The sequence below is a fragment of the Prosopis cineraria genome, unplaced genomic scaffold, assembly GCF_029017545.1.
Source record: "Prosopis cineraria cultivar Desert tree isolate PC_DT_omini unplaced genomic scaffold, ASM2901754v1 PC2, whole genome shotgun sequence".
NCBI lineage: Eukaryota > Viridiplantae > Streptophyta > Magnoliopsida > Fabales > Fabaceae > Prosopis > Prosopis cineraria.
The window spans coordinates 12,910,903-12,923,837 of record NW_026555333.1 but is presented as its reverse complement, the minus strand read 5'-3'; the positions used below and the strand labels follow the sequence as shown (position 1 = coordinate 12,923,837).

The 12,935-nt window shown below is 30.3% G+C and overlaps 1 protein-coding gene across 1 annotated transcript; it reads left to right on the top strand.

The window, feature by feature from the left end:
- The first annotated feature begins 6,934 nt into the window (after positions 1–6,934).
- Positions 6,935–8,752, top strand: LOC129303278 (peroxidase P7-like). The gene is made up of 4 exons (XM_054942493.1): positions 6,935–7,224; positions 7,583–7,774; positions 7,864–8,029; positions 8,117–8,752. The coding sequence occupies exons 1-4, from the start codon at positions 7,012–7,014 to the stop codon at positions 8,506–8,508; spliced, it is 963 nt and encodes a 320-aa protein (XP_054798468.1). The 5' UTR covers positions 6,935–7,011; the 3' UTR covers positions 8,509–8,752.
- Positions 8,753–12,935: the final 4,183 nt, after the last annotated feature.

The window sequence follows — 12,935 nt, the reverse complement described above, 5'->3', positions numbered from 1 at the left end:
TCATTAAAATACCCTATATTTTAGTCCATAAGTACTAACTGTTAAAAAAATTATAACCATGGAAATACTCAAGTTATTAATTACAAGGCTAAAATATATAAAACTCTCTTAAACTTTAAAATAATTATATATAATTTTTTTCACCTTTAAAAATTTAAACTTAACCCTTTAACTTTTAATTTTATTTTTCAAAACCTCCTGTCATTAATTAATTATTATTTTATTAATATAATTATTGCTAGATCAAATTAATACATACACATGGCACATGACATGAAAAAAATATTTATATTATTTTCCAACACAATTTAAAAAGAAAAAATTATAATTTTTACTTTTAATATATATGATGATACTTTCATTTTTTTTAATTGAGTGATATTGTTCTTATTATTCACAGGGAACATAATTTAAAAGAAAATTTATAATTTTATTATTTTTATAAAATAAAAAATTTTTATATTAAACAATGAAAAAAATCCAAAAAATGTCACTAATAATAACCATATAACTAAAAATTTATCCATCAATATAAGAAAACTATGATATTTTTTTTCACAAAATCGATAGAAAACACCCATAGCAAAAAAAAATAGTATTTTATTCTAAAACTGCACATATTCCATTTGTAACACACTAGTAACATATTTTTTTATTTGAATAATTATTGAAAACTTCATTCAAAAGAAAAATAATAACTATAAAGAAATAAAAGTAAAAGTTATATAAATAAATATGACTCCTGTCAATAACAGTTTTTAAATATTTTTCTTTTTCTTTTTTTAACATAAAAGGTTATTTTAATTAATAAAAAATTATAAAATTATAAATTTTTTATTAAATTATATTATCTGTCAGTAATAAGTATAATGTCACTCAACTAAAAAAAATAAAAACATCATCATCCAAGTTAAACATAAAAATTACAATTTCACTAAAATAATAAAAATATTTTTTTATATCATGTGTCTCATACATTGCATTAATATGACATGATAATAATTATATTAATAAAATAATAATTAATTAATAATAAAGGTTTTAAAAAATAAAGTTAAAAATTAAAAGAATTAATTTTAACTATTAAAAGATGAAAAGGTTACATGTAACTGGTTAAAGTTTAATAAAGTTTTATACAATTTACCCCAATTGCAATGATAATGTTTACGGAGTTGCAATCATTACTTTATAGCTTGACGGAAAAAATGACAGCTGTGACAGGCAATTAAATAATATTGACCGCAACTTTGGAAACAGTAATCAAGGACGACGGAGATCCTATGCTGATTTTTATTATTATTATTTTTTTTTTTACAGAAGTAAGATGTCCGTACTTAACCTGGAAGTATAGATAATGACTTTTAAAAATTGAAAGCTTATTTTGTTGTATTTGATGTAAGCTAAATGGTAAATTATATTGTATTATAGTAACTTAAAAGAAACGTTACTTTCATATTCCTCTATTAATTAATTTCAGATTTTAGATGATAATTTTCTATTAAACTTTCATTCTTAATTTAAAAGTGTATTGAAATGAGGTCATGTACATAATTTATAGATAAACTTGTAGTTTTCAAAAATCGTTCCTTTTTTTTTTCCTTGACTAAATTCTGAAAACCTTCATTCCAACATAGCAAATTAGCAATGGATACACAGACAAGAAGTCCTAGAACCATTGTAGCAAGGAAAAACTGGAAACTAAGCAAACTAAAACAAAAACATCATACTCCCCCTTCCAAGAAAGATGGTTTATGTCAATAAAAGACCTTGATCTTTCCAACCTAATATTTATTTTGATCCGTAGCAATATTTTATGTCAATAAAAGACCTTGATCTTTAATTATCATTTTTAAAATATCAGGCCGACCTCAGTCATTGTCGTCTCCCTAATCCTACCTATTTTTTAGGCGACCATCAATATATCATTCAATTTGCATCCACTAACAGTAATTAAAGAAAAAGGAGGGTTAAGTGGCAAATCTGTATCTAAATCATGAACCCAAAATGTTTGAATTCTAAATTTATTTTTAATATTTTTATTTAATTTTTAAAAATGATGCAATAACATCATCATTAGTAAAAGTTAATTTTGATCATTATTTGATCAGAAAAAGATATAAAAAAATTGCAAAAAATAACCCAAAAAAAAGAGAAAATGACCCAGAAAATTTTATTGATCTTTTTTTTTTAATTTATGATATTCTTTTTTATTATATTCTGATCAACTAATCTACTATTTTTAAAAGTTGAAGAAAATATTATATTAAAAATAAGTTCAAAATCTCATATGTTTAGCAACCAATCCACTCTTTTATCCATTCAAAAACATAGATTCCAAACATCATCTCAAATTTTTTCTTAAACATCAAATACCTTTCCAATTTATCGTCCTTCCTAATTAGATAGGAGCCAAAGTGCACTGTGTGAAATTTAAGATATAAGTATTGATTTATTAGATCTTTTGTATCTGTGGTATATTTTTGACCAAATAAAATTTTGTTGCGTTAGAAAACAAAAATTAAAATGGGAATTGGTTACGGCGCGCCAACGTTTTTTCCAAACCAAGTTACAAGGAATCAACTCAGTCAACTTTTTGCCTACAATGTAAAGTTAAGTAGACATTATTAGAGATAACTAATATAATTAAAATTGATGGGAGAATAGATTCCCCATCTTGACGGATGAATCCTCCCACAATATTCAACAAGCCAAAAGGTTTTATTCAAAATCTAAGATTTTTTCTTTTAAAAATAGGAATAAGATTTTTTTAATTATATTTATAAATAAATAATTAACTACATCTACAATACTACATCAAGATCACAATATAAGTTATTATTAACTAGTTTATATTCCTAAAAAAACATGGTTAAAATTTTAATTTTTTAAAAATTTTCATGTATATTCCGATATACCTCTGAGTGTAATATAACATTTGATTTATTCAAAACACTCTCATTAATTACTCAATAAAATAAAAGTATAATTGAAAATAATGTACAATATTTACCTCTATTTTAGATAAAGTGAAGTTCCTAAAAAAACGACTCATAATATAATCCAAAGGAGTAGTATTTGCATATCTCCAATCAAGACATTCAATAATTGAAAGAGACAATTATATGCCACTCGGTTACTCCTTGATGACGAAAGATTTACTACGATCAGGTCCGAAGACAACAAGCTGTAATCACAAATATAAAATTAATCTAACTCTTCCAGAAAGAGCCAAAATTAACCATAAAAAAAAAAAAAAGCGCGCGCACACTATAAGTCCAATATAAATAGAGATGGCCTCCCGCTACCAATATGAAGAATTTATTAATGAGTACTATAAATATTTTTATAAGTATTTTTTAAGTTTTAAAATATACTTTAATTCTAATGAACCCTTAGGCCCAACTCATAGCCAAAACTTTTCTTAATTAATAAATTGGGGGGACGACCAAAAGAAAAGAAATACTTACACAGAGTAGAGGGGGCTGAATATGATGGAATGGTACAACATTTTTTTTTTGTTTGGGGTCATATAAAAGACGTTTGTGTTGATTTGCAAATATTTAGATATTGGAATTGGAGATTGAAGTATTAAAGGAGCTGTTGATGGCAGTGAGATGCCTACTAAACTTGAAATTTTTAATTCTCAATTAGGAGCCCAGGCTCTAATTGATAGTCATGCATGAAATAAAATACCATCAAATTTAACATCCCAGCGCGTAACCTCAACCAAATGATATATTTAATCTCACATCAAAACTTTCATTTAAGATTAGAGAAGAGGAATTTTTTTAAGGTTCCAAATAATAATTTTAAGGAAAAATGACATTAAAATCCTTTTGAATTATGTAAATAACATTTTAATATATCAAAATGCCATAATTTTCTTGAAACTCTTAGGGATGACTTTTCTATTATTAAAAAATAATATAAATAAATAAATTGTATTTAATTTAAATATTAATTATAATTCATAAGTTTTGTTGTGAGATTTATAACTTTTTTTTTAAAATTGTAAAAATTCAACAACAATTTATGAGTTTATATTTAAAATTTTAATATTTTTTAAGTGTTATAAATATCAATTATCATCCACAAGTTTTATTTTGAGATTCATAATTTTTGTAAAAAATTATAAAAATTTAATAGCAATTTACAAGTTTGAATTGAGGATAATTTAATTATTTATATTAATTTTTTAATAATAGAAAAGTCTCCAAAGTATTTAGAGGAATTATAGCATTTTAAAAGATTAAAATGTTTAATTCAAAAAAAATTTTATTATCATTTTTTAAAATTTAATTTCAAGATTTACCCAGATGCCGACTGTAATTAACATGCAATGGCTAATGGCTTTCCAACTCTGAGACTTAAGCAAACGTATTAAAAAAAAATGAGGGGACGCAAATCGAAAAGGTTGATGTGGCTGTACTTGTACGACTTTTCCTTGTTTTACCGCCCAAGGGATGGCTCTGATTCCATGACCCCAACTACTAATCAGAAAAGCGACAAGTAGATATCCCGAAATAAAGCAAGATATATAAAATAAAACTATAAAAGCCCACATTTCATTTATACAACTTTTAAAATGGGAAACTCAACTGCTCCTTTTGACACAGCCAAAACACGTTGAGAGAGAGAGAGGGGGGGAGAGAGAGAGAGAGAGAGAGAGAGAGTCCATGCGACGTGATGTAGGATTGGAGGGGAGTCAGGTCAAATTTGGACAATCGAAGGAATGTCTGAACTCTCAACTTTTGCTCCAAATTAACCAACTTTGAACAGTATATAATTTCGATCCTAATTATATATTATATATTACTATACTATATTGTACACACATCTCGTATACCACTTAGCTCATCGAATGCTTTCTCTTCCTCTTTTTCTTTTTAATAGAATCCGATAATAAATTAGTGGTCGTGATTAATTTGTAATGCAGTTTTAAATCGTACTCTGTATGTTAATGGCTGCGAACGCATAATATGGTTTTGTGGAGGGATGTGATGGCGTGATCATAGCTCCCAAATTTATATACAATCTTTTCTAAATTTTTTATATCGATTACACATATTAAATGAACTTTTTTTTTTCAATAGGACCAGATAGTTTTCAATGTAAACAATTAAAGGGTGCATTTTAGGAAATCCAATGCATATTTTTTAATAAACAACAAATTTAACTAATTCATTTAATTTTTATAAATTAATTAATTATTTTCTATGTTTAGTACCGGATGGAGTATTACTAAGATACTATTCACATACAGCTGCTATATATATATATATAGAGAGAGAGAGAGATGAGCGCTGGCCTTAAAAATGAATTGAAGTTTAATTTCCTTGGGAATAAATATACGACTGGTGCAGGAACTTACTAGAACAAGGCTTACTTTGAGGACGGATCGGAGAGGATGGTTGTTGGGTCGTCGCATTTTGACCCCATAAAGTATAAACCACGCGTTGCTTCAACATGGCAGTAATGTAAAGCCTCCCCCCCGCCCCCAACCCCCCCCCCCCCAAAAAAAAGCAAAAAAAAAAGCCAGTATGCCAGCATGACACATAATTAATTAATTAATCATGGACTTTTGTAAAAGCTTACCAAATTAAACTCTACTCTGCAAGCAAAAGATTCGGTACAATCAATAAGAATTTAATTCATAATTCATAAAATTATGAGATTAAATATCATTGCTGATGTGAGAATTTTTTTAATGAGCGATCTATAAATATGTCTATAAACAGTGATTGACCTGTATGCATTTGAGGGTGAGCAGTTGGTCCCCTCAATTTTGTGATTCCTCATAAAAAAATGGATTGTTTTTTAATTTGTCCCTGCTGATATTTTAGGTTTGACAGTCACCTAGATCTAGATGAGCAGTTGGGGTGCAAAATTTATTGGAGAGAAGAAGTATAGTGGGATATAAAAGTTTAGGTTTAAAATTTTGGGAGGAGTGAAATTGACGGTGGAATTACAAAAATTTGGAACAATGAGTAGTGAGAGAAGATTGATATTTTAAAATAATTGAAGTATCATGAATCATTTTTTTAATAAGATTTTTATTTGAAACCATTTAATTCTTATATTTTTAGTGAAAACACTTATTTTATTTTATTTTTAAATTTTTCTATAATTTTACTAATTGAAAATAATTTGATCTTTATATATTCAATTTAATTCGTTGTTTAATTTTTTAACAAATCAAGTTTGTTATATATGTTAGGGACTTCGCTATTATTAAACAAGTTGTGCATCTAATAAAACCTAGACCATATGGTTCTATAAGTTGGCAAATTAAATTTTGCTATGATAAAGTATATATCACTCGTGTCTTATCAAAAATAATTATGCTTTCCCTAGTCCCAGGTCTTAGATCTATCACTGTTTGTAAATATTTACTATTTACTAAACCTGAAGGCATGCTTGGTGAAGTTACCAACTTTTCTATGTATCATAGAAGTTTAAGCCAAGTCAAAAGGTGCTCAGGATCGATGGTTCGGTCTTCACGCTTTTGCTTTGTGCGGTTTCTGGAACCTCTAAAGAGCCAGTCAAATTTCGCCTTCTAGTCTGAATTACTGCTCTGATCTGCTGGTTGTATCGCATGAAGAAAATAATATTGTTATGCGTATAGCACATCAAAGCGTTAACAACAGTGGGACCCCAAAACCTTGACAAATATGCACTATTTACCAACCACTTTGCTTCAAATGAACAATAGTAACGCGGGTTCTTCTGGTATTTGCGTATTCCTATAATCATTGTCAAGTATGAAACAGCGTTAACCACTTTTGAAACTCGGCAATATTCCTTCATAGTCACCCATGCACTTGTTTGTCTACGTGTTAGGTCACCTGCCGACCCAAACCACCTTGAGATCTGACCACAGCCAAGTTCCAAGCCCATCCTCATCTATATATATACATACTCAGTAGCACTCCACTGCATGCACAACACTCTCACAATTCATTCACAGCCCACAAACTCATCTCAGTTGAGTAATTCCTGTAGCGATCGAATATGGGTTCTTGGAGGTCAATGAGTTGTGTTCTGGTTGTGATGGTGCTCCTCTTGGGGAGCACTGTGAATGCTCAACTTTCTGCCAACTTTTACTCCAGATCTTGCCCTCACCTCCCCAACATTGTCAACAACGCTGTGCATTCCGCCATTGCCAAGGAAGCACGTATGGGTGCCTCCCTCCTTCGCTTGTTCTTCCATGACTGCTTCGTCAATGTAATTTGTCTCTTCAACTTTTCTTTCATCTTCATTTATTATCCCATGTACTCTGAACCCAATTGACTATGAATCAAGTTCCACGTGTCATAGTTAATGGAGATTGACCCAAAGAATCTCATTTATGTTTTCTTCAACTTATTAAAAAAATAATTAATAAAATACTCTAAGGATTTACACTTGTCGTCGTTATCTTGAAGGAGTCTCCATCCTCTTCCTCATGTAAGTTGTGTTGTAAGTTTTATGAGAAGAAATTCACCGTGAAAAACATGAAAAGCATCATTAAAGTAGTGAAGATGATGGTGACAAATTATAATGAAGCTCATAAAGGGTTGGTTGGTATGTTTAATTATGGAAGGGATGTGATGGCTCGGTTCTGCTGGATGACACCTCCAAGTTCAAGGGAGAGAAGGGCGCGGTGCCCAACAAGAACTCAGCTCGTGGCTTCGAAGTGATCGACGCCATCAAGTCGGAGGTTGAGAAAGCCTGCCCCGGCGTCGTCTCCTGCGCCGACATCCTCGCCGCCGCTGCCAGAGACTCCGTTCACCTTGTCAGCCTCTCTCTCTCTCTCTCTCTCTAGTCTCTTCTCACATTCTCATTAAACATTTCATGATCCTCACATACAAATGATACTTTCAGCTTGGAGGGCCTTACTGGGACGTGAAGCTCGGAAGAAGAGATGCAAGAACCGCCAGCCTCTCTGCTGCAAACAATGGAATCCCAGCTCCCACATCTAACCTTAACCAGCTCATCTCCAGATTCTCCTCCCTCGGCCTCTCCACCAAGGACTTGGTCGCTCTCTCTGGTATTTTTCCTTTCCTTTCTTCCCAACATCATTAATTTCCTCGATCGTCACTTTCTTGAGTTTCTTCTAACGTTAATATATATATAGGTGGGCACACGATTGGACAAGCGAGGTGCACCAATTTCAGAGCGCACATATACAACGAGAGCAACATAGAAGAGGTGTTCGCTCGCTCGAGGCAATCCAACTGCCCAAGGGCTTCGGGTTCTGGGGACAACAATCTGGCGCCGCTTGATTTACAGAGTCCCACGTCCTTCGACAACAGCTACTTCAAGAACCTGATTCAGAAGAAAGGGCTTCTTCACTCTGATCAGGTACTCTTCAATGGCGGATCCACCGACTCCATCGTGCGAGGCTACACCGCCAACCCCAAATCTTTCTCTGACGACTTCGTTCAAGCCATGATCAAGATGGGCGATATTTCTCCCCTCACTGGCTCTCAGGGCGAGGTCAGGAAAAACTGCAGGAGGGTCAACTAATTAATTACTTTCCTCTTTATGCCTTGATCCATTTGCCATCTAATAATCGAGTTGTTTTGCGCTATCCTTCATTTCTTTGTTCATTTTATTTGACTTAAGTGTGCTTATTTTAAGATGTAAGCGTCCTTCATTTTGATTTTACAATACGTCATATGTTCTCTCTTAATTTTCCTGATATTGCGTTCGTGTGTTTTTCCCTTCTTAATTAACTGTAATTTGAAAGAGACAGTTACTTTACCCTCTATTTGTTTTTATTTTGTTTCTTTCATAGCAAGGAACTGATGTGATGACATCAATTTCTACTGTATATATGATAAGTGACAAAAAGAACAAAATTAATGGATTGCTTTAGAGATCGTTAGCTCTTTACTTGGGAACTAAAAGAACCAAATTAAAATTATGATGATATATTTTCAACCAGAAAAAAAAAAAGTTCTGATGATATATAAAACTAAAGAGGCGAAACGTCTATTCAAATCTTCAATTTATTTAGATCGATTTGATGCATAAAATATATTGTTGTCGTCTTCTTTAAACCAAAAAAACTGAACGACAAAATTGTTGGCTAGATCTAATGGCTGAAGAGGATGATCTTGGACCTTCAAATGCTTGGTTCAGTGAAAGCTGTAAAAGGCCGAATAAATTGGGCTGAGGAAAAGCCCAATATGTTGGGCTTAAATCAAACCCAAATTATTGGCTTTAGTCATGCCTAATCCTTACACTGAACAAACCCTGTAAAAAAAAAAGGCAGTGTGCATGCCCACACACAAGCGTCACATTTCATATATATCCATCCAATAACAAAAAAATTAGAACGCTTGTGTGATCTGAGATATTGGTTTCCCCAGGGTCATGACCAACAAATATGCTATTCATTTTTGAAGTTACAAGAGAATCTTTTCGCGGTTTGATTTTTCTTATTGAAACATATCGGTCAGATCACAAAGTGATGACTCTTTTTTTTTTAAAGGGGAAAAAAATTGCATTTGGAATCTTACATAAATATGCATCATAATCAGTGAAGCTGTGTTTTTGTTTAAGTGAACACTGGAAACTGCCGGTGAGATATTTAGTATGATTAACGGTGACAACTCCAGATGTATATTTTATAATTATCTATTAGTCAACCCTCATGAAAGTAAATAAAACCATACATGGCGCTGCAGGAAAACCTCAGATTTCTTCCAGGTCATGTGGCCACGAAATTTTTAAGTCCATCGTCATTAAATAAAAGGATCTTTAGCCTGTTTGATTAACTGATTTTTTTTTCCTTAATTTATTTTTTAAACTGTTTTTAAATACTTTTTTTTTATTATATGATACTCATAAAACATCTCTCGGTCATGTTCCTTCTCTTTGACTTTTGTTTCGACTCTGGGGCACTGTATTCATATAGGTTGGAGTTGGGCATATGTATGTGACTTTAATTGCTTTTACTCACCTAACCTAAAAAGGTTTCAATAAAGAACTAGCACCCGCTCTACTTAATTAAAACTAATCAATCAATTTAACAGCAATTTTCGTTAATCATTACTCAGAAATCATGGTAATGATTGAGATGATTGCCTCAATAAATATATATATATATATATATATATCACGCTGCTCGACTGATATAACAGTTATATAAAATTTAATTTGGAGCCAATTTGTTCCCACGATTTTCAAGAGAAATTTCATTTTCAAGATGAAATAAGGACAAATTGCATCTAAGTTTTGTAGAACAGACTTATTTATAAATAAATCTTGTGAGTTTTAAAAATTATAGCAAAATTTTTTAAAATTTGAGTGTAATTTAAAATTAGATTGCAATACTTACATTAATTAAATAATTAATTTATAATTACTTTTTCAGTAATTTACAAATACAATTTTAAATTTTTGCAATTGTAATTTTACATATTTAATAGGTAATTATTTTATTAGTAATTTACAACTACAAATTCTTGGATATATAAAGTTACAGTTATAATTGTAAATTATTGATAAAAATATTGTAAATTATTTGACTGATATAATACATATATGATTAATATAGACATTTATTATCTTTTCATCTCAATTTTAAATTACACTTAGGTCTCAATTGATTTAGTTGTGATTTTTAAATTTTATGGGACTTATTTATAAATAAGTATTCTTCAAAGAACTTATATGTAATTTTTTCATGAAATAAGTTGTATAAGAAGGTTCCCAGTTGGGATCGACCGTGGACGTATGCATATAATCTAACGTGATACTCTGTCTTCATATTGATCACTTTCAAATATGACATCAATACACACACGTATATATATTCTCTCATCATCGAAAGACAGATGAAATAAATAAACTAATTAAATTAAAAGAAAAGTACTTGTTTGCATCATCTTTACTGGACTCCCTTGTTGTTGAGGGCTTGCTTAACTTCAATCTACTTTATATCTTAAACTTATAATTTTTTTTAAACTTATTCTTATTGATTGCAGACATTAATTGAAGGAGGTCTCCATCAATATATATAGTTTTCAGTATAAATGATTAAATAATGTATTTTAGAAAAACTGGCAAATATTATGTACGAATAACTAATTAACTGAACTAATTGTCTTAAGGGAAAATTACATATAGAACCCCTCAAGTTGACTTATTTATAAATATAAGTCTCTTAAGACTTGAATGTAATTTAAAATTTGGATAAAAAATATAATAATTTATAACTATTTTATCAATAATTTACAACTATAACTTTAACTTTTTATAATTATAATTTTATATATTCAATAATTAAATTAAATTGATCAATTTAACCACTGAATATGTGAAGTTACAATTATAGAAAGTTAAAGTTAAAGTTATAAATAATTAATGTTAAAATTTATTAGTAACACATGATTGTTTAACCATTGAATTTGTAAAGTTATAGTTATAAAAAGCTAAAACTATATTTATAAATTACTAATAAAATAATTATAAATTAATTATTTGATTGATGTAATGTATGTTTAATAGAAGTATTATTGTCCATGCAATTTAATTTTAAATTATACTCAAGTTTCAAGGGACGCTTGGCTATGGTTTTTAAATTTCATAGAATATATTTGTAAATAAATCTGCTCCACAAAATTTGTACATAATTTTCTCTTGTTTTAATCTCTGTAAAACTTTTCTAGTTTCCACACGTTTTTTTTAATAAATTAAGAATGACGTGACCATGTCACAGTCTTAGCTTTGCAATTAAGGCATAACGATATGACAAAACCCATTCAACCTTTTTCTTGTCCTCTTGTAATTCCCAGTAATAGAGAGTACATAATATATGTTGCGCATATCGATTGTCTACCCTTGTGATATTATTGGAAGCATATATTAAATTTAATCTTATATATTTTTTCCTTTAACCACCCAATATTTATCGACCACAAACTAAATTTGAGCAGCACCACGTCCTAAAGAACATCATATTATATTTGTTCTACTCAACTCAATTAATGACAACATTAATATATGTCAATCTTGTACTTTTAAATTGTCATGCAGAGAATATGAAAGCACAAATAGAATAAACAGGTCATGGATGGATTAAGTATATTGAATTGATGATTCATGATCGATAAACATAGTTAATGCCTCCAAATCTAATTGCATGATCCGTTGATGAAATCAATGTAGTAATTATTATTGATAATATGCTGGCAATAGGAATGAGAGTTGAGTGAGATCCAAGAGTATGCATGCTCTGTGATCAATAGCTTAAACCTTGGGAGTCCTCCATCACATGCATTCGACTGGTTCGAGACTCAAAAAATAAATGATCCAGCTAAACCCAACTCAATCTACCCAATTAGCTTAGCTTGGCTTAGAAATTTAAATATCAATTCAACTATATATATTATTTATATCTTTCCTAGCTTCCGAACCGAATATATACTGATATTTACAGTCATATATATTATATTATATTGTTCAAGGGCGATGACTTTCAGATTCATTTCCCTTAGTTTTCCCAGGCAGGCAAATGGAGAGAAGGCAAAAAACCTATATAATAGGGTTAATTTATAAGGAAGAAAGTTACATTTGGTTCAAATACAAGGAATGAAGTAGGGTTATGTCAACACCAGAAAGATGCCACGAGTTTAAGCAATCATGACACGGGACCAATACATGTCACATCTCGAGAGAGAGCCCTTTAATAAGGAAAATTATTCTGAATCATCAGCTAGGTATTTGTGTTATTATTTGAATTGTTCACATCATGCTGAAAAAGAAAGGTCTCTGTGTGTGTGTGTGTGTGTGTGTCCTGGATTAATAAAATAGAAAAGTGTAATATTCTTTTCTATGTAGTTCTTGCTTATACGATTAGGTCTTCCTCTTCGGAAGCTGGCTGAAATCCTCACGCCAAGGAAGCCCTTATATGTAGCTGACATCAACATGCTTGTAAATTGATA